The 23,088-nt window shown below is 40.1% G+C and overlaps 1 protein-coding gene across 3 annotated transcripts in view; it reads right to left on the bottom strand.

Moving 5' to 3' along the window:
- NAGS (N-acetylglutamate synthase) overlaps positions 1-23,088 on the bottom strand; it is a 65,410-nt gene that overhangs the window by 5,638 nt on the left and 36,684 nt on the right. For 2 of the 3 annotated variants that reach the window (XM_053700107.1, XM_053700115.1), the window contains exon 3: positions 400-677. In XM_053700107.1, coding sequence (XP_053556082.1) covers positions 400-677 — 278 coding nt within the window. The remainder of the gene's footprint in view (positions 1-399; positions 678-23,088) is intronic. The other variant, XM_053700110.1, reaches the window with a different exon arrangement.

The raw sequence follows: 23,088 nt of genomic DNA, 5'->3' as shown, positions 1-23,088 counted from the left end.
TTTAGCCCCACGTAATAGTATTATTCAGGAAACTTATTTACAACTCTCTCTTTATCATGTCTTAGAAGAGGGAATAACAGGTTTTTAAACCTAGGGAAACCTAGGTACACCATAGTGGCAGCCATTTCCTTTATAGGTACTAATATTTTACAAATGTGTTCCCAATACTTAAATAATTGTCATCATTTAAAAAAAAAAAACAAATATGAATATTTTTCTCAAGCTAATCTTGGCATTGAATAGATCATTATGTCTAGCATTTATTTACTGTTTAATTTTCCTTTAAAGTCTGATGATTAGTGGCATTCACAGATCTCACATACAGGAAAAGGTAGAAACATTTATAATGAAAGTAACACATTTGCCAAGGTGTGTGTGTGTTGTCAAGAAAATATCTACATCCAAAAACTGTACCAGCCGTCTTTCTCACGGGATGTTAGGACAGACCCTCCATTGAAAAAAGGCAGGGCAGTGCCTGAGCAGGTATGCATAGCATCCACCAGAGTCTGGCAATGCTGTACCAGTAAAGGCTTGGTGTCAGTGACAGATGATTGTGCAGAATACATGTTGGGGAGACCCATCACAACCAACGGCTTCATGTCCATCCGCTGGAGAAAGGAGAGAGCAAAAGCCACACTGCTCAAGGACTTCTTGCAGCTGAACACATTCTCGTCCACCTGTGGAGAAAACTAAAAGGCTCAGTGTTTGCATGTTCAGTAATGTAGCACCTAGACAGGATCTTTTGGGTGCAGATTAGTAAAATCTTACTAAAAAGTGTCGTTTTTTACCATCCTGTGGGTGTTTTCCAGCACTCCTGGACTACTGCTTTCTCAAAGGCATTTCTTAGTAAAATAGTGTAGGTTGGCATATAAAGTAAGCCGCTACTCTGTTCACTGGCTTTTCTCTGTCTTTTGTGCTATCGGACACTTTAGATTTTCCAATTTTCTGGTTTATAATGGCATAACAGAAGCAGACTCTTTCTGCATGTGATGATATTGGTTAAAGGGATATTAAACCGTAATTACACACTAGACATAATGATGTATTTAATAGAAAGATTAGACTTAGAATAATATGTAGATGTATCTTTTACAATTATGAGCTAGATTACGAGTGTCGCGTTAACTGTAGCCTATGAGCAATATGGGGTATTTCTCTGCTTTTTGAGCACAATGGAAATAGCACGCATATTTTGAGTCGAAAGTAAATGTTTGAACACAATCCAATTTAACGCACGTTGGGTTAGCATGACTTCAGGGCTCTGGTCAACTATTACACAAGACAAAAAAGTTGCACAAAACATAATTAACACTACAGTTACACTCATATTAACTCTGATATATTTATTTTTTTATTGCATTTAAAAGTTCTAAAGGCACAAAGAGGTCTCAGGTGTTAGAAAAAACGGCTTGCAAAGGACTTTAACATACATGTACATGTCTAAATATGTGTATGTATGCATATAACTATTTTAGTATTGGCTTTCCCTTTAAGTTGCATCAAATGTACTTGTATAATCGTTTTTGTTTTTTAATATAGTGTGAGAGTAATATAATTGTAATTATAGTTTATGTTGCTATTTTGTGCTGTGCATTTTTCAGGGAAGGGGTAGGGAACGTGGCAAAATATTTCTACTGCCAGATGGCAAGAACCCTTGGCACAGCCCTGTCTACATCACACTGATATGTGGGTACAAAATAATGCTTTTTGGGTATCACTCACTTTACCCTGCTATCTGACATCTAAAGACACAGGACTGTAGCTGAACTAAATAAGGTCAGTTGTTTCATATTAAATTTAGTCTTAACAGTCCAGTTATAACTGACACATAAAGTAGAGAACCCTGAGATACTGCAACAGTGTTTAAAATAAAAGACTGTTGTGCTAGGGATTGTATCCCCTAGTCCTACAGGATAGGGGTGGAATCCAGCAAGTGACAAACAGAACCATACATCCAACACTTGCCATATTTTGTGGATGTCTGAAGGCTTTTTTTTCTGTAAAAGTTAACAAAGGTAAGTGGGCCCAGCCACAAGTATAACAGTACTGGCAGCTCAAGGCAGATGCAACCACCTAGTTTGCCTTGTAGTTGCACCAAGCTTGACTTCTTTTTACATTTCTCAATAATTCATGGCTAAAACTTTAATTTGTCAAATATCTGCATTGGCTTTTTTTCTTCTCCAGAACCCCCTCAAACATAGCATGTTTAGCACAGTAAGTATTGGTGCCTCGCTTGACAATTAGTCCTGGGAACGATGCTCTCTGATTCAGGTTCTTCTTACTCTATTTCCCACAAGATTTTATCCCAGCAAACTGACCATACCCTCCTGAATCCTCCAGAGTAGGTTATTTCTGACTTTGTAGCCACATTCCATAAATAACTACTCTACAATTACTGACCCTCCTGCAGGAAAAACATTTATAGCTCCATAAAATTACCTTATTTGTAGTGTTTCCAAATGTTAACAAAGCTGTGGAACAGGTGTAGGTCTTTTATTCCATTGCTACCTAAGTTAATTAGGGGACCCCTTTTTAAATTGTTGTCCTCTAGGCTACCCTTGAGCCATGTCAGTTGTTTTGTCTTATCTTGATGGGACTTAGACCATTTTTATAGCCTCTTCTTACATACCTCTGAGATACCTGGTGATTACATATAAACTCTGTTCTAACCTGTACTGTAAACTGCTCCATGACAAACAGCATGGTAATCTGAGGCCCTGATTGGTATATTGGTTTAAACTATTGGCACCATAGTTCTTGCTAAACTTTCAGGTAACATTCTGAGAAACTTTTGTCTGCTGCTGCACTAAGTGTGTTAGTGCTCCATTGCAAGATAAACATACAACAGGTTTTCAGCAGCTCCCTCTCTCAGGTCTTCAATCCTTAACCCTTTCGCTGCTAAGCCATTTTCACACCCCAGTGCTAAGCTAATTTTCAGTGCTTGACCCACACAAATTGTGGGCCGGATTACAAGTGGAGTGCTAATTAATGCTTCTGCTCAAGCGTTAATTGCACTAGATGAGCGCAAAAAGCCTAACCTACAATGTCGCATGCACATTCACTAATTCCCCCATAGAAGTCAATGGAGAAAAAAAGTGGAAAAACCCAGACACCTCACTCTTGCGCAAACCTGATCGCATATTCTCATGTGCACTAACTTGACATGAAAATATAAATATTTCACATTCCAATGTTCTTTACATAGAAGAATGTCTTCTATTTATTCATAAATACATATTTCTACATATATCTGATGGTATTTTGGTACAAGATACATCTATACCGATATATATATATATATATATATATATATATATATATATATATAAAACGTCCACAGAATGCAGGCACTCGCTGGTCTTGATAAAATATAACAATTTTATTTAGATATCATTAAAATGACATAACGTTTCGGCACCAGTATGTGCCTTTGTCAAATGTCAGCATGTAACCATAAGAATATGCAGCACACTTAAAATCAATATGACACACAATTAAAAAACATACCCCTTTTAAAGATGTGAGCAAGCTATTACCGCCATGCTGCTACTCGCGTCTTCCCATTCATGGCAATGACGTCACGTACGCACGCTGCGTGCCTCACGTGATGACGCATGGCACGGCGTTGCCATAGCGACGTCGGATAGCCACACACGTCAGAGTGGGGAGTGACTTAATCACGCATACAGGTTACTGTCAGGGACGTCTGTATATACTTGTTGCTAACAGCAACCAAACAATCCACAATGTGTATAGCGTGTTTAACGTTTGGACATAGCGGTTATAAACAGAACCATTGATAATATTAGAAACATATTATTAGATGGCATATTAGAACATAATCTGATAGATGATTAGATCTAATGTGTGATTGCTATATGCGAAAAACTGTCTAACTCAGAAAAAAAGGAGGCCAATCAAAGGGCCATCCTTAGAGAATAGGCACTAAGTGCCAAAATAGACAGTAAAAGGCATCAGCACAAGAAAAACATAGAACCTTGCCATTACAATACATCATACAGATGAAGACAAGTGAAAACTGTCACTATTAAATTTGTCACTATTAAATTTGTAACCCCTAGTGCAAGACATTAGTAGATGTATTAAGAAACTTAATCATATAAATTAATATGAACAATTGCATATATATTGTAACATCATGCCACCCTGGGGTACAGATAGAAACTTTTTAGTGAATAGTGAGCTATCATTTAGGTATGTCCAGGACAATGACTCTTCAGTGTGGTATTAATAGAATGGACTAAAGTCCAGTGAGGTGTCGAGGCCTTTAGGGACCAACGTGTCCAACCTGTGAATCCATCTGCTTTCAAGCTGGAGCAGTCTATTGGCCCTATCACCCTCTCTTGGCATGGAGGGAACGTGGTCAATCAACATGGACCTGATACTTGACACGGAGTGTTTCAAAGCCACGCAGGGGCGTGCCACTGGCTGATCTGATTTGCCAGATTTCAATGCAGCACGAATTGCACACCGATGGTTCGCCATCCTATCACGGAAGGGGGTAATCGTCTTACCCACATATACACTGGAACAAGGGCAAATCAATATGTATATTACATAGTTACTCATGCAACTCAAGCGATGGTTTATCTTGTACCTCTTGTTCGAATGTGGGTGCTGGAACGAGTTACCCCGAGTCATGCTATTGCATGTAGTGCAATTGCCACAGGGGAAACAACCCATTTTGGAGGTTTTAAGCCATGATTCCTTATGGTAGTATTTAACAGGATCCGATTTTACTAGGTGGTCCCTGAGGTTTTTGGCTCTGCGATAGACCAATCTCGGAGGTGGCATGTTCCGAAAAGGTAGTGTGGGATCAGTCTCCACGACCGGCCAGTGTTTACGCACTGCTCCTGTCAACTTTTCATTACCAGGTGTGTAGGTGGTAATCAGGTTAAGCTGTTCACGTTTGGTTTTGCTCTGTTCTTTCGGGCCATCCATACACAGCCTCTCTTGTGTCTTAATAATTTCAGCTCTGGCATACCCTCTATTACTCAATTTCTTGCCCATTTCGTCCAACTGAGTGGTCCGTAATGATAGCTCACTGTTGTTTCTCCGGACTCTGGTGAGCTGGGAGGTGATGACACCTTGCTTTTGGTGTGCAGGGTGGAAGCTTCTGGCATCTAATAAGGAGTTGCGGTCCGTGGGTTTAGTGTACAAGGATGTACCGAACCGCAACTTGCCTGATTCATCCACCTTGAACACATTCAAATCAAGAAAATGTACACAACTTAAATCATATTCAAGCTTGAAACGTATAGGAGACTCCATAAGGTTCAAATGTGACACCCACTCACGCAAAGATGATTCACTACCCCTCCAGATGAGAAACACATCATCAATGTAGCGTGTATAATATTTCACCTTGGGGTTCTCAAAAGGCTTCATGAGTTCACGCTCATACCATGCCATAAAGATATTGGCGTAAGTGGGTGCCACATTCGAACCCATGGCAGTCCCTGAAATCTGTAAATAATAACTTTCCTCAAACTTAAAATAATTTTTGTCCAGACAAAATGATAACAATGTACAAAGGAATTCAATAGATGGTCCAAAGTAATTAACATTACCTGTCACCATGGACCTGTGTCAAGGTGAATATTATCTTTAGAATTTTAAACCTCTGTTTTCTAGGAATCACAACTTGTATCAACTTAATATGTGTTAATGTTACACAGGGTTTTACACAGGAGGCCCAAAGGAGTGTAAACACTGTGTATTGATTTGGCCCCTATTAGTTTGTACTCTTAATTCTCAGGAGCACAAGAACATTTTTAGGGCGTACAATGAAATATGTATATATATAACAGAATGAGATAAAGATTATAACAATTTCAACAGTTCATTTAAGGCAGTATCAATAGGCAGCTAGCAGTTGCGGTAATAAGTTAAATGACAGTCTGTTATTATGCAATGAATATACCATACGACCTGTCTCCACTGGAGTGGTAGATAGAACACAAGAGCCGTGGAAGTGGAGAGAGCTGACCAAGTAAGTTGTTTAGTTCACCGGAGCCCCTTATCCTCTGTGCACGGTGAATAGGGAGAGCTGTACCTGCGGCTGCAGATGATGACGTCACCCGCGCTGGGACCGGACGGCTGTGTGGAAGTGGAGCTGCAGCGCAGCTCAGTAGGAGTGTCAGGAGACAAGAAAGTTTGCCAGCGGTTGTGGCAGGTAAGCTGGGACAGGCTAGGAGAGCTTAATGTGAGCCCACACTGGAAGTGGAAGTGGCTGCCTTTACAGTAGGTAACGGATTGCCTTGTAGAACCAACAGGAAGGGTAGCTAGAAAGCTGGCTTGGATCTGGAGGTAATACTTGCTGTATACTACTAACAAAATAACCAAGCAATGAGTCTAGGAGGGGGAGGTGCCTTTATAGCACTAGAGATGATTAAGGATGAAACCAGTTAAAGGTACAGAACTTGAAAGGAACCCTGACAGAGCCCCCCCCCCCCCAAGGAAACCTCAGCGAGGTTTCAAGGAACTGGCCTCTCAGGGTTGCGGCGATGGAAGAGAGATACTAGACGAGGGGCTGTAACATTCGTAGCCGGTTCCCAAGTATCCTCCGAAGTATCGAAACCCTTCCAGTGGATCAGATATTCCAACTGGCCGCCTCTGCGTCTTGAATCCAGGATGCTGTGAACCTCATATTCGAGGTCATCGGTCAATGAGTGGCTAGGAAGATCAACCACGGGAATGGATGCAGAGGAGTCACAAGGTTTAATAAGAGACACATGGAAGGTCGGATGAATCCGGTAGGTGGGAGGTAGCTTTAAGGTGACAGTGACAGGATTTGGGAGAGCGACAATTGGGAAAGGACCAACGAAAAGTCTAGTTAGTTTTCTTGAGGGAAGATGAAGCTTTAAGGTTTTCGTGGACAACCAAACTAGTTGACCTATACGATATTCAGGTTGTTGTCTGTGACGAAGATCATAGTGTTTTTTATAGGATGCTTGAGCATGCCTAATGTTATCTTGTATGACAGTAAATGCCTGTGAGATGTCGTTTATAGTGTCATTTACTTGAGGACAGTTAGTTTCAACTGTAGGGAGCACATGGTTTCTTGGATGGATGCCGTTGTTGATGAAGAATGGGCTATACCTAGTAGAGGTATTTGGAGGGTTATTATATGCAAATTCAGCCAATGGGAGGAATGAGTACCAGGAATCCTGTTGCTGGGAACAGTAACAGCGAAGGTACTGTTCCAACCACTGGTCCTTTCAGTTTGTCCGTTACATTGGGGATGATAAGAGGTGATAAGTTTTTGTTCAATTTGTAAGGCTACACATAGTTGTTTCCAAAATTTTGAGGTGAACTGAGATCCTCTGTCTGTGAGTATACTGGTTGGGATTCCATGAAGACGAATAATTTCTTTGATGAAAAGTTGCGCAGTTAACGAAGCACTCGGTATGGAGGTGGTTGGAATGAAGTGAGCCATTTTAGAAAATACATCTACAACTACCATTATACAGGTGTATGAGGATGAGTTAGGTAGATCAACAATGAAATCAAGAGAGACGTCAGTCCATGGCTTTGTTGGTATAGGATTGGGTTGTAACAAACCTATAGGTCTCATATGGGAAGGTTTAGAACTAGAACAAATAACACAGTGGGAGATGTAACGTTTGACTGAAGTTACGAGTGAAGGCCACCAATAAGAACGTCTTAGAAGAGACAAAGTTTTGTGGACTCCTAGATGTCCTGCCAATGGAGAGTCATGAACAGAATTGAGAACAGCGTTTCTTAAATGAGGCGGAACATATAGAAGTTGCTTATGGTAGTATAAGCCATCTTCAGCCTTTTGTAGTAGGTTAGTCGGTTTGGAAGAATCACTATCTTGTGAAGACTGGATTTCAAATGGCTTTAGAACAAGGGAAGCTATGATATTCTCCTTTGGTATCACAGTCGATGGAAGGTTGTCTGAAATAGGTTTTTCGTACATTCTTGAGAGAGCGTCTGCCTTGGCGTTTTTTGATCCGGGCCTATAAGTAATGACATATTGAAATCTTGAAAAGTAAAGACTCCATCTGAGTTGTCTTGATGAGAGAGTCCTATTCATATGAAGGTATTGCAGATTTTTATGATCTGTGAGGATGACAATAGGATGTGTTGATCCCTCCAAAAGGTGACGCCAATGGTCAAAAGAACTCTTTATTGCCAAGAGTTCTTTCTCCCCAACAGGATAGTTCAGTTCAGCGGGCGTCATAACCCTCGAAAAAAAAGCTACTGGGTTAATAGGGTCTTTATAAGACTTCCTCTGTGAGAGAACAGCTCCCAGGGCAAAATCTGATGCATCGACTTCCAGAATAAACTGTAAGTCGGTGTCAGGGAACTGAAGTATTGGAGCGGTGGTGAATCGATTTTTTAGGGTATCAAAAACCTTTTGAGTGAGTTCTGACCAATGAAACTTATTGTGTTGTTTTGTGAGATCTGATAACGGTTTAGTCAGTGCTGCAAATTTATGGATGAATTTACGATAAAAGTTTGCGAACCCAAGGAAGCGTTGTATATCTTTTTTACACTTGGGAGTAGGCCACTGTCTAATACAATTTACTTTAGTTTCTTCCATCCTAATACCTGTGGAGCTGATGTGATAACCCAGAAAGGACACCTGGTCAACATGGAATAAACATTTCTCTAGCTTAGCATAAAGGCTATGTGTATGTAATCTATTGAGGACTGTTGTGACATGTTTGATATGATCCTGTAGGTTTTGTGAGTAAATAAGGATGTCATCTAAGTATACCACAATGTAAACGTCTAAGATATCACAGAAAATATCATTAATAAAATTCTGAAATGTAGCCGGCGCATTGCAGAGTCCGAATGGCATAACAACATACTCGAACAACCCGTAACGGGTTCTAAACGCTGTTAGCCACTCGTCGCCGGCACGGATTCTGACGAGGTTGTAGGCCCCTCTTAGGTCCAATTTTGTGAAGACCTTGGCTCCACGCAACCTCTCAATGAGTTCTGGTATTAATGGGAGTGGATATCTATTTTTTATTGTACGTTTATTGAGTTCCCTGTAATCAATGATAGGCCTGAGTGAATCATCCTTATTTCTTACAAAGAAGATTCCAGCACCTGCTGGTGATGTGGAAGGTCTGATAAAGCCTTTCTCAAGACTTTCCTGTAAGTAATTTTTTAGATGATCCAACTCAGGTTTCGATAAAGGATATATATGACCGTAGGGTATAGTAGACCCTGGTAACAACTCAATGGGGCAGTCATATACTCTATGAGGCGGTAGAGATTGAGCTTCTTTTTTACTAAATACATCTGAGTATTCAAGATAACAGTTGGGTAGTGCAGGTTCAGATACTACTGATATATGGTGTTTAGTGTAGCAAGTTTGTATGCAATAAGTAGATGAAAGTGAAATGGAAAGGTCAGTCCAATTCAATGTAGGTTTGTGTGTCTTTAACCAGGGAATACCTAAAATGAGAGGGAACATAGGAGATGTGATTACATTAAAACTTATAGTTTCACTATGACCTGTACTGGTACACATAATTAACGGCACGGTTTGTTGATTTACTGGACCTGAGGAGAGAGGAGAGCCATCAACAACGTTAAATAAGACAGGAGAAGATTTTGCCACAACAGGTATTTTATTTGCCCTTACGTACTCAAGGTCAATGAAATTACCACTCGCTCCTGTGTCAATTAGTGCTTCAGTTTTGACTCTGTGAAGTTGCCACTGTAAGGAGAGAGATAAAAGAAAAATAAGTACTATTCTTGTCCTTCAGGTTATGGTAACGTAAAGTGGTTTTAGACCTACCCGACTTTTGTTTAATCAAAAGAGGGCATCCCTTGACTTCATGGTCTCTGGCGGCGCAGTACATACAGAGATTCAGGAGACGCCGTCTGTTCTTTTCTTGTTGGGAAAGGGGTCCCTTAATTACTCCGATCTCCATTGGAGTCTCCACATCTATTTCTCTATGTGTAATTTGTGAAGAGATTTTCCGAGGGGTAATAGTGTGTCCTGCCTTCTCATGTCGGCGCTCCCTGATCCTTCTGTCGATAGTGATCGATAAAGTATAAAGATCTTCAAGGGAAGTGGGGATACCAATCCTGGATAACTCATCCTTGATGTCGTCAGATAATCCTATCCGGAAGTGATTTTTCAGGGATGGTTCATTCCATTGGGAATCCTTTGCATGAATTTTGAACTGGGCAATGTAATCCTCTACAGGTTGCCTGTTCTGTTTCAAAGCTCTTATCGAAGCCTCAGCTGAGCTTTGTTTGAAGGGATCATCATATAATGAGGACATCTCCTTCAAGAAATCATCTAAAGAGTTCAAAATGGGATCTTGAATCTCATAGTAAGTGTCAGCTCATGCACGAGGCTCTGCCCTTAAGAAGGATATGATAGTAAGCATTTTCAGTCTGTCAGTCCTGTATGTGTTTGGTTTTAACTCAAACAGCAGGAGACAAGAGTTTTTGAACTCCCTGAACAGAGACCTATTACCTGAAAACTTTTCTGGCAGGCTGACCTGTGGATCAGGTGCCTGTACAGGGGGGTTAGTCTTGGTATTATAAAGGTCTCTGATACAGGTTTTAACTGTTTCATTATCACTTTGCAATTCTCTTACAGTCTGTGTAAGGTTATCAATACGCTGTGACATATTAGTAATCTGATCTGTTATGTCCTCAGAGGTCATTTTGTTAGGCTTGGTTATTATGTCAAGGTGAGTATTATCTTTAGAATTTTAAACCTCTGTTTTCTAGGAATCACAACTTGTATCAACTTAATATGTGTTAATGTTACACAGGGTTTTACACAGGAGGCCCAAAGGAGTGTAAACACTGTGTATTGATTTGGCCCCTATTAGTTTGTACTCTTAATTCTCAGGAGCACAAGAACATTTTTAGGGCGTACAATGAAATATGTATATATATAACAGAATGAGATAAAGATTATAACAATTTCAACAGTTCATTTAAGGCAGTATCAATAGGCAGCTAGCAGTTGCGGTAATAAGTTAAATGACAGTCTGTTATTATGCAATGAATATACCATACGACCTGTCTCCACTGGAGTGGTAGATAGAACACAAGAGCCGTGGAAGTGGAGAGAGCTGACCAAGTAAGTTGTTTAGTTCACCAGAGCCCCTTATCCTCTGTGCGCGGTGAATAGGGAGAGCTGTACCTGCGGCTGCAGATGATGACGTCACCCGCGCTGGGACCGGACGGCTGTGTGGAAGTGGAGCTGCAGCGCAGCTCAGTAGGAGTGTCAGGAGACAAGAAAGTTTGCCAGCGGTTGTGGCAGGTAAGCTGGGACACGCTAGGAGAGCTTAATGTGAGCCCACACTGGAAGTGGAAGTGGCTGCCTTTACAGTAGGTAACGGATTGCCTTGTAGAACCAACAGGAAGGGTAGCTAGAAAGCTGGCTTGGATCTGGAGGTAATACTTGCTGTATACTACTAACAAAATAACCAAGCAATGAGTCTAGGAGGGGGAGGTGCCTTTATAGCACTAGAGATGATTAAGGATGAAACCAGTTAAAGGTACAGAACTTGAAAGGAACCCTGACAACCTGACAGCCTCCACCCCACCCGCGTGGGGAATCACCGTGTAGAGGCTGTCAACATCCATCATGTTGAAGATCAGAATAATCTTTCAGGATTAACGAGTGGTGAGATTGTGCTTTCCCTCTAAGGAACTATATATATATATATATATATATATATATATATATATAGTTTCTGTTTTGCTGGTGGTGTTGTGTGCGGCTGCAAGTCGCCGTTGTGAGTTGTTCATCTGTCTTGATGAAGGCTTCTATGTAAGCCGAAACGTCGACCTATCCTTATGACTTTTTAACGTTGTTGTTATAAACAATAAACTAACTTTGATGTATATAAATCCTGAGAGTGCCCTCCCTTTCCTAGCTCTTATCTACAATCCATTGAGGATTGCACCCAGGTGCTTCATTATTAGTTGAAGCTGGAGTGCTGGAACACGTGCTAATTGGATAATATATATATATATATATATATATACACACATGATGATATAGGTATAGATATATACAGATATATATATATATAGAAACATATACTTATTTGTACAGAACATTGGAATGTGAAATATTTACAGTATGTACATAGTTAAAACCTTTATTAACAATTAATATTGCATAAATATGTATTTTCATGTTTTCATCTACTTAACTACAAAATTGTTTAATGCACTTATATATGACTATATATATATATATTTATGTGTTTATATGTGTATATATGTCTGTAAATACATATGTACACATATAAATACATATATAGACATATATATATATATATATATATATATATATATATATATATATACACAGAGAGAAATGCACTCACAGGAACGAATAACAAGCTCAATACCATTGTTAGCCTGTTCTATGGCGATTTACCACCTGGGTGCAACTTCTTTTAGCCCAGCAATGCTTTTCACAGAGTAGAACTTTCCTGTAGTATATCAGTCTGATCCCGCCTATTACGGTCAGTCCAGCACCTAAATACCAGGCAATTCTTCTCTGAACAAGGAACACAGCAACCCCATACGATCATTTTGGCCTTCATTGGGCCTCGTCAGTGAGGTGTAGCCATATTCCTCTAAGCACACTGAGCAAGGAGTCCACGTCTGGTTGCCCCTTTTTCCCTTAGGGAAACTAAATACATACATATATATGGATATACTTATATATCCATATATACAGTATCTCACAAAAGTGAGTACACCACTCACATTTTTGTAAATATTTTATTATATATTTTCATGTGACAACACTGAAGTAATGACACTTTGCTACAATGTTAAGTAGTGAGTGTATAGCCTGTATAACAGTGTAAATTTGCTGTCCCCTCAAAATAACTAAACACACAGCCATTAATGTCTAAACCGTTGGCAACAAAAGTGAGTAAACCCCTAAGTGGAAATGTCCAAATTGGGCCCAATTAGCCATTTTACCTCCCCGGTGTCATGTGACTCGTTAGTGTTATAAGGTCTCAGATGTGAATGGGGAGCAGGTGTGTAGTATATCAGTCTGATCCCGCCTATTACGGTCAGTCCAGCACCTAAATACCAGGCAATTCTTCTCTGAACAAGGAACACAGCAACCCCATACGATCATTTTGGCCTTCATTGGGCCTCGTCAGTGAGGTGTAGCCATATTCCTCTAAGCACACTGAGCAAGGAGTCCACGTCTGGTTGCCCCTTTTTCCCTTAGGGAAACTAAATACATACATATATATGGATCAGTGACGTGCAGTGATGTCAGACGCTAGTGAGGCACTGTCAATGATACACCGGAGAAACACATATATGAGCCCAATAAAAGTAGCTTAAATTAAACTAAAGCATTGTTTCTTAACCGCGGGTCTCAAGTACCCCCAACAGGGCAGTTTTTCATTATAGCTGAACCAGTGCACAGGTGAAATAATCAGCTGATGGGTGAAAGCAAGTTAGTAACCATGGTGTTAATGATCAGCTGATTATTTCACCTGTGCACTGGTTCAGCTATAATGAAAACCTTGCATGTTGGGGGCACTTGAGGACCACAGTTGAGAAACACTGCACCAGCACATCTGTATTGAGTTGATGATTACCTGGAGAATAAAGCACACACACACACACACATACAAAATGTGCACAGTCAAATTCTGACATAATTACATAGGAATACAATATATTATTATTTTGGATAATAAAAGGGTGGTTATCCTATTATTAACTTGAGACAAGTTTGTATAAGATCACCTCTTCAGTCAAGATTTTCTTAAAATTCTACATTTGTTCCGTCATTTGCATATTATTTTGTACAAATCTGTACTGTTTCCCAGCTGACAGCAAGCTATCTAAGAAGCAGTAGAGATGTGTACAAAATAATATGCAAATGATCATTTGAACAAATAATAATAAAAAAAAAACATTTTAAACAAGAATAGAATTTTAGGATAAAATCTTGACTGAAGAGGTATAATGGGGCAGATGATCCAGTTATATTTCTTTAATAGTGACACTAGTTAATAAACAGCATTAACAATATGGCCAGTCTTTATTTTTTACTTTTATCCCCTCTCTTCTCCTCCAATATGTTAATTTTGTTATTTTTAAATGTTGAGAGCAGTCAGTATCACTAACCATGACAAATGGAATTAGATTTGCTGTCAGAGCTGCAATGCTACAAATGACCACCAGAGGTCCTCAGAGACAAAAAAAATTCATGAAAGAAAACAAATACAATACGTGCCAATTCTATAAACATACAACAGTCTTATTATTAGTGCATAAGTTCAGATAAGATGAAGAACAAGTCACCTGCTAGTGCTACAAGACACCTGAGTCCACACACTCCCTTTCCTATTCCTAGTAGCAGTGCCTGCTCTCAGACTCTCACTGACTGCGAGAGACACGGGGGAGGGAAGATTAGAATGAGACACAGATGTGGGAGTTACTTACCAATGCAGCTACGGAAGAGACAGTACCTGAAGCTGTTACAAGAACACCAAACCCTCTATGCTCTAAAGTGCTATACACTGACCGGATAGTAGACAGGAAACATTTGATTTACAGAGAGGAGGTTGGCTATACCTCACAAATGATTGTGTTTACTGACTCTCTGCCAAACCAAAAAGCACAGCTAGAACAGCCTCTCACAGTGTCTCCCTCTCTCTCAGCCACTGAGCACTGACTACATGTGCAGGAGCATTCAAAAGCCAATAGGAAGATCTTCAAGTTACTCCAGCTGAGCTGCGCTAATGGCTAGAGAGAAATGACTGCAGGCAGGAAAAAAATACAAAAAATGTTTTAACACATTAAAATAAAAACTCCCCGCTAATTCTGACCCTGCCTAAGGTAATCCTGGTATGATGATGAAAAAAATCTGCCATCATGGGGCGCGATCCGATATCGATCGCAGTTTGCGGCGCAAGCGAGGGAACCGGCGTCGCCCGCAGTTTCAGCTCGCAACTCGAGCCATCCCATATAAGTCGCCGTCAGATGCTAACGTGCCGTAAGTCTCACAAACCAGCGATGTCCAGAAATCTGCGTAAGTACAAATTTCTGGCGTCGCCAGTGACTTGCGCCACGTTAGAATCTGCCGGCGCCTATAAAACCTGACTAAAGTCTAAAACACCCGCACTGTCTAACACGCCTCCCTAACATAGCCCGCACTGTCTAACACGCCTCCCTAACATAGCCCGCACTGTCTAACCCTCTATCCGCTATCCCCCCTCACTAGCCTAACAATAAAAATGCTATTAACCCCTAAACCGCCGCTCCTTTACCCCGCCGCAACCTAATAAAATTATTAACCCCTAAACCGCCGCTCCCGTACCCCGCCGCCAGCTATATTATATCTATAACCCCCTAAAGTGAGCCCCTAACACCGCCGCCATCTATATTAAAATTATTAACCCCTAATCTAAGCCCCTTACACCGCCGCCATCTCTATTAAAATGATTAACCCCTAATTTAATCTACCTACCCTGCCGCCAGCTATATTAACTATATTAACCCTAAGTATATTATAGTTAATATAGTTATTACATTATATATATTAACTATATTAACCCTAATTATATTAGGGTTAATATAGTTAATATAGTTACTATAGTATTTATATTAACTATATTAACTAAGTCTTCAGAAGAATGAAGACTTTGCTGCCGCTTGGAGGAAGACGTCGCCGGAGGAAGAATTCTTCTTTGCCGCTTGGAGGACGACATCGCCCGGATCGGATCAGGAGTTCGGCCCGGTGTGGTGAAGACAAGGTAGGGAGATCTTCAGGGGGGTAGTGTTAGGATTTTTTAAGGGGGGTTTGGGTGGGTTTAGAATAGGGGTATGTGGGTGGTGGGTTGTAATGGGGGGGGGTGATTGTATTTGTTGAATGCAAAAGAGCTGAATTCTTTGGGGCATGCCCCACAAAAGGCCCTTTTAAGGGCTGGTAAGGTAAAGAGCTTTGAAATATGTTTAATTTAGAATAGGGCAGGGAATTTTTTTTATTTTGGGGGTTTATTATTTTATTAGGGGGCTTAGAATAGGTGTAATTAGCTTAAAAATCTTGTAATCTTTTTTTTATTTTTTGTAATTTAGTGTTTGTTTTTTTTTGTAATTTAGTTTAGTTAATTTAATTGTATTTTTAGATAGATGTTTGTAGTTTATTTAATTTATTGATAGTGTAGGTGTATTTATAACTTAGGTTAGGATTTATTTTACAGGTAATTGGGTAATTATTTTAACTAGGTAGATATTAAATAGTTAATAACTATTTAATATCTATTATACCTAGTTAAAATAATTAACAATTTACCTGTAAAATAAATATTAACCCTAACATAGCTACAATGTAATTATTAATTATATTGTAGCTATCTTAGGGATTATTTTATAGGTAAGTATTTAGATTTAAATAGGAATATTTTAGTTTATAAATTAATTAGATTAATTTAATATAAATATAGTTAGGGGTGTTAGTGTTAGATAGAGTTAATATAGTTAATATAAATACTATAGTAACTATATTAACCCTAATATAATTAGGGTTAATATAGTTAATATATATAATGTAATAACTATATTAACTATAATATACTTAGGGTTAATATAGATAATATAGCTGGCGGCGGGGTAGGTAGATTAAATTAGGGGTTAATCATTTTAATAGAGATGGCGGCGGTGTAAGTGGCTTACATTAGGGGTTAATAATATTAATATAGCTGGCGGCGGGGTAGGTAGATTAAATTAGGGGTTAATAATTTTTATATAGGTGGCGGCGGTGTAAGGGGTCAGATTACGGGATAGATAAGGTAGATGGCGGCGGTTTTAGGGGCTCACAGTAGGGGGTTAGTTTATGTAGATGGCGGCGGGGTCCGGGAGCGGCGTTTTAGGGGGTAATAACTTTATTAGGGATTTGGGGGGGGGGGGGGATCGCGGTTGACAGGGAGATAGACATTGCGCATGCGTTAGGTGTTAGGTTTATTTTAGAAGATCGCGGTTGACAGGGAGATAGACATTGCGCATGCGTTAGGTGTTAGGTTTATTTTAGCAGCTAGTTTAGGGAGTTACGGGGCTCCAATAGTCAGCGTAAGGCTTCTTACGGCTGCTTTTTGTGGCGAGGTGAAAATGGAGTAAGTTTTCTCCATTTTCGCCACGTAAGTCCTTACGCTGCATATTGGATACCAAACTGCGCGGGTTTGGTATACCTGCCTATGGCCCAAAAAACTGCGGGCGACGGCAGAAATATACGCGCGTAACTTCTAGCTTACGCCGTATATAGGATACCAAATCCGCGCAATTCTTGGCGTCGCCGGCTTTTGCGGGCGACGATTTTTATCGGATCGACCCCATGGTCTTTCTATAATCTTTTAACACTTTGCACTGCAGAATGCAGATTCATCACTGGCAGCCAAAGTGTTAAAAGATTAAATAAAGACCATGATAGCAGATTCTGCAGCCCCTCACACACAGTGAAGTCCGTTTGCAGCCCATGTGTTTTTTTACACTCTAAACTAAACAGTCACGTCTTTAACCTGCTGCAGTGCCGGGGGTGTGGAAGCAGAAGCAGAGGAACACACAGAAAACCTACTCATCTGCTCCTCTATTCAAATTCCAACTGATATATTGCGCATTAAGTATTTTAATAAAACAATGTGCAATCTATCATTGGAAATGGAATTAGACCAAGCAGATGAGTAGGTTTTAGAGCTGACACTAGTGAATTTAATTCACTTACTGTTGCACAGTGACAGTCTCTCCCTCCTCACTTCCCGCCGTCTGAGCTTCTCCCTTCCACATGCGCAGTGAGCCAATCAGCCGGTCAGTTCTCCTGGTGCTGTCAATCACCAGGAGAGCATGACCGTCTCTGATTGGCTCCCTGGCAAAGAGGCATTATGAAGAATGCCTCCTATTGGCCAATTTTTTTGCTTCAGTTAGTTAAAGGTACTTCTACAAACATTGGGTGTCGCTGCTGCGATACTTGCTATAGTAGAAAATTATCCATGTTTCGCTATGGAGAGATGCAGTCCTGTGTGATGCCTCTCCATAGCGTTACATGGATGGGAAAAAAAAATGGTGATTTTTTTTGTTTTTGTTATTACAATTTTTTTTATTTAAATTAAAATTAATTTAATTACACTTTGGCCCCATATGGCAGGGTAGGCTGTGCCTCCCCTGCCTCCTATGACTGCACGTCCTTGATATGGATATACTTATATATCCATATATACAGTATCTCACAAAAGTGAGTACACCACTCACATTTTTGTAAATATTTTATTATATATTTTCATGTGACAACACTGAAGTAATGACACTTTGCTACAATGTTAAGTAGTGAGTGTATAGCCTGTATAACAGTGTAAATTTGCTGTCCCCTCAAAATAACTAAACACACAGCCATTAATGTCTAAACCGTTGGCAACAAAAGTGAGTAAACCCCTAAGTGGAAATGTCCAAATTGGGCCCAATTAGCCATTTTACCTCCCCGGTGTCATGTGACTCGTTAGTGTTATAAGGTCTCAGATGTGAATGGGGAGCAGGTGTGTTAAATTTGGTGTTATCGCTCTCACACTCTCATATTGGTCACTGGAAGTTCAACATGGCACCTCATGGCAAAGAACTCTCTGAATATCTGAAAAAAATAATTGTTGCTCTACATAAAGATGGCCTAGGCTATAAGAAGATTGCCAAGACCCTGAAACTGAGCTGCAGCACGGTGGGCAAGACCATACAGTGGTTTCACAAGACAGGTTCCACTCAGAACAGGCTTTGCCATGGTTGACCAAAGAAGTTGAGTGCACGTGCTCAGCTTCATTTTCAGAGGTTGTCTTTGGGAAATAGACGTATGAGTGCTGCCAGCATTGCTGCAGAGGTTGAAGGGGTGGGGGGTCAGCCTGTCAGTGCTCAGACCATAAGCCGGACACTGCATCAAATTGGTCTGCATGGCTGTCGTCCCAGAAGGAGGCCTCTTCTAAAGATGATGCACAAGAAAGCCAACAAACAGTTTGCTGAAGACAAGCAGACTAAGGACATGGATTACTGGAACCATGTCCTGTGGTCCGATGAGCCCAAGATAAACTTATTTGGTTCAGATGGTGTCAAGGTGTGTGGCAACCAGGGGAGGAGTACAAAGACAAGTGTGTCTTGCCTACAGTCACGCATGGTGGTGGGAGTGTCATGGTCTGGGCCTGCATGAGTGCTGCCGGCACTGGGGAGCTACAGTTCATTGAGGGAACCATGAATGCCAACATGTACTGTGACATACGGAAGAAAAGCTTCAGAGACTTGGTCCGCAGGGCAGTATTCCAACATGAACCCTATTGAGCATCTGTGGGGCATCCTCAAACAGTAGGTGGGTGACTAACATCCACCAGCTCTGTGATGTGAGGACTTCAGTGGCAACCTGTGAATCTCTGGTGAACTCCATGCCCAAGAGGGTTAAGGCAGTGCTGGAAAATAATGGTGGCCGCACAAAATATTGACACTTTGGGCCCAATTTGGACATTTCCACTTAGGGGTGTACTCACTTTTGTTGCCAATGGTTTAGACATTAATGGCTGTGTGTTGAGTTATTTTGAGAGGACAGCAAATTTACACTGTTATACAGGCTGTACACTCACTACTTTACATTGTAGCAAAGTGTAATTTCTTCAGTGTTCTCACATGAAAAGATATAATAAAATACTTACAAAAATGTGAGGGGTGTACTCCCTTTTTGTGAGATACTGTATATCCATCTTTAGAGATGTATGTGTATGTATCTCAATGTTAAAGCCCTTTGCCTGTCTTTTTTTTCCAACACCTGAGATCTCATATATTTGAGCCCTTATAACTTTTGTGTGCAAAATTTTTTTAAAACAATACTTTGTGATGTAACAATACTTTGTGATGTATTTTTAATGTGAAAGTAATCATTCTAGCGTAAATTGTGATTGTGCTCAAGCGATAGCATTAACTTTCAACTCTTAATATGAGTGGTAAGACCGACGAGGATAAACCCCTTAATGCTCGCGTTCCATTCGTAATCTGGCTCTATATTTTATATTTTTCAGCAGGCCTAGCAGATTCAGTATATACAATTAAAATATTTATATTTTCAAAGCATGCAAGATAGCTGCGGAATAAGCTTTTTAAAAATAAAAATGTATATTTTTGTAAAGATTTAATATTGAAAATTGCCAGGTGACCACTGCTGTTACTCAACTGTCCCTATTTGAGAGGGACAGTCCCTGATTCTGAGTTCTGTCCCTCTGAGACAGCCATATGTACCTATTTGCTAAATGCCCCTTAGCCCCACACACGGAACACCCAGACACACCCACCAACCACACAGACACACCCACAACCCCTCCCAACACAGCTCCACCCACAACTTGGTGACACCCCCATCAACCTCCTGAGTGCCTAATACCCATCCACAAATGTTGGGAGGTATGCTTTTAGTGTCATCAAGGGTAGCCACATGTGAAATTAGGGGCACATACAGGCTTTTTAAGGTTATTATATTGAGGACCCTTTGTGCAGTAAAGAAATAAAAGCACTTTTTTTCTTGCAAGGTGATCACTGTTACCACAGACAAAATAATATATTTTTTTAAGAGAGGGACTTGTCATCTAGAAAATAAACTTTATTATCTAGAACAGATTTTTTTTTTATTTAGCATATAATGTCCCAAACAAGCAAATCCCCATGTGTTGTTTTTTTTTTTCTAAACATCTGCTTTGTTATGCTTTTCCAAGACCACCAACATTTGAAAAAGCAGATGACTCTTTCTAATTAGGGGTCTTGGAGGTTTGTGGCTAGTTATGTAGCTGAGATCAAGGGGTTTGAACAGGAACCCCCTATCCAGCTCCCTTACCTGCCTGTCATATGTAGTGATGTCGCAAATAGTGCCAGGCCCACTTGCCCAGTGCCACCACTCATATCTGGTGTAACAGTAATGTAAATTTAAAAAAAAAAAAACTTTTTTGACTGTGAAACATCAGTCTGCTTGTGTAATATAATTGCAGTTGCCTGCCTGCCAGCGTGTGTGTCAGGCCCACTTGCCCAGTGCCACCACTTATATCTGGTGTAACAGTAATGTAAATTTAAAAAAAAAAAACTTTTTTGACTGTGAAACATCAGTCTGCTTGTGTAATCTAATTGCAGTTGCCTGCCTGCCAGCGTGTGTGCCAGGCCCACTTGCCCAGTGCCACCACTCATATCTGGTGTAACAGTTGTGTAAATTTAAAAAAAAAAACTTTTTTGACTGTGAAACATCAGTCTGCTAGTGTAATCTAATTGCAGTTGCTTGCCTGCCAGGGTGTGTGCCAGGCCCACTTGCCCAGTGCCACCACTCATATCTGTTGTAACAGTAGTGTAAATTTAAAAAAAAAACTTTTTTGACTGTGAAACATGTCTGCTTGTGTAATCTAATTGCAGTTGCCTGCCTGCCAGCGTGTGTGCCAGGCCCACTTGCCCCGTGCCACCACTCATATCTTGTTTAATAGTAGTGTAAGTGTACATTTAAAAACAAAAAAAACTTTTTGGACTGTGAAACAACAGTCTGCTTTTTTGTGTCAGGCTCACAGCGTATACTGTGCCCACTTGCCCAGTGCCACCACTCATATCTTGTTTAATAGTAGTGTAAGTGTACATTTAAAAACAAAAAAAAACTTTTTGGACTGTGAAACATCAGTCTGCTTTTTTGTGTCAGGCTCACAGCGTATACTGTGCCCACTTGCCCAGTGCCACCACTCATATCTTGTTTAATAGTAGTGTAAGTGTACATTTAAAAACAAAAAAAACTTTTTGGACTGTGAAACATCAGTCTGCTTTTTTGTGTCAGGCTCACAGCTTATACTGAGCCCACTTGCCCAGTGCCACCACTCATATCTTGTTTAATAGTAGTGTAAGTGTACATTTAAAAAAATAAAAACTTTTTGGACTGTGAAACATCAGTCTGCTTTTTTGTGTAAGGCTCACAGCGTATACTGTGCCCACTTGCCCAGTGCCACCACTCATATCTTGTTTAATAGTAGTGTAAGTGTACATTTAAAAAAATAAAAACTTTTTAGACTTTGAAACATTAGTCTGCTTTTGTGTGTCAGGCTCACAGCGTATACTGTGCCCACTTGCCCAGTGCCACCACTCATATCTTGTTTAATAGTAGTGTAAGTGTACATTTAAAAAAATAAAAACTTTTTGGACTGTGAAACATCAGTCTGCTTTTTTGTGTCAGGCTCACAGCGTATACTGTGCCCACTTGCCCAGTGCCACCACTCATATCTTGTTTAATAGTAGTGTAAGTGTACATTTAAAAAAATAAAAACGTTTTGGACTGTGAAACATTAGTCTGCTTTTTTGTGTCAGGCTCACAGCGTATACTGTGCCCACTTGCCCAGTGCCACCACTCATATCTTGTTTAATAGTAGTGTAAGTGTACATTTAAAAACAAAAAAAACTTTTTGGACTGTGAAACATCAGTCTGCTTTTTTGTGTCAGGCTCACAGCTTATACTGAGCCCACTTGCCCAGTGCCACCACTCATATCTTGTTTAATAGTGTAAGTGTACATTTAAAAAAATAAAAACTTTTTGGACTGTGAAACATCAGTCTGCTTTTTTGTTTCAGGCTCACAGCGTATACTGTGCCCACTTGCCCAGTGCCACCACTCATATCTTGTTTAATAGTAGTGTAAGGATACATTTAAAAAAATAAAAACTTTTTGGACTGTGAAAACTCATATCTGTTGTAACAGTAGTGTAAATTTAAAAAAAAAAACTTTTTTGACTGTGAAACATGTCTGCTTGTGTAATCTAATTGCAGTTGCCTGCCTGCCAGCGTGTGTGCCAGGCCCACTTGCCCCGTGCCACCACTCATATCTTGTTTAATAGTAGTGTAAGTGTACATTTAAAAACAAAAAAAACTTTTTGGACTGTGAAATAACAGTCTGCTTTTTTGTGTCAGGCTCACAGCGTATACTGTGCCCACTTGCCCAGTGCCACCACTCATATCTTGTTTAATAGTAGTTTAAGTGTACATTTAAAAACAAAAAAAAACTTTTTGGACTGTGAAACATCAGTCTGCTTTTTTG

Source organism: Bombina bombina, chromosome 1 (genome assembly GCF_027579735.1).
Source record: "Bombina bombina isolate aBomBom1 chromosome 1, aBomBom1.pri, whole genome shotgun sequence".
In the NCBI taxonomy this organism is placed as follows: Eukaryota; Metazoa; Chordata; class Amphibia; order Anura; family Bombinatoridae; genus Bombina; species Bombina bombina.
The sequence above is the reverse complement of the archived record's forward strand: the minus strand, read 5'-3'. Positions and strand labels throughout refer to the sequence as shown.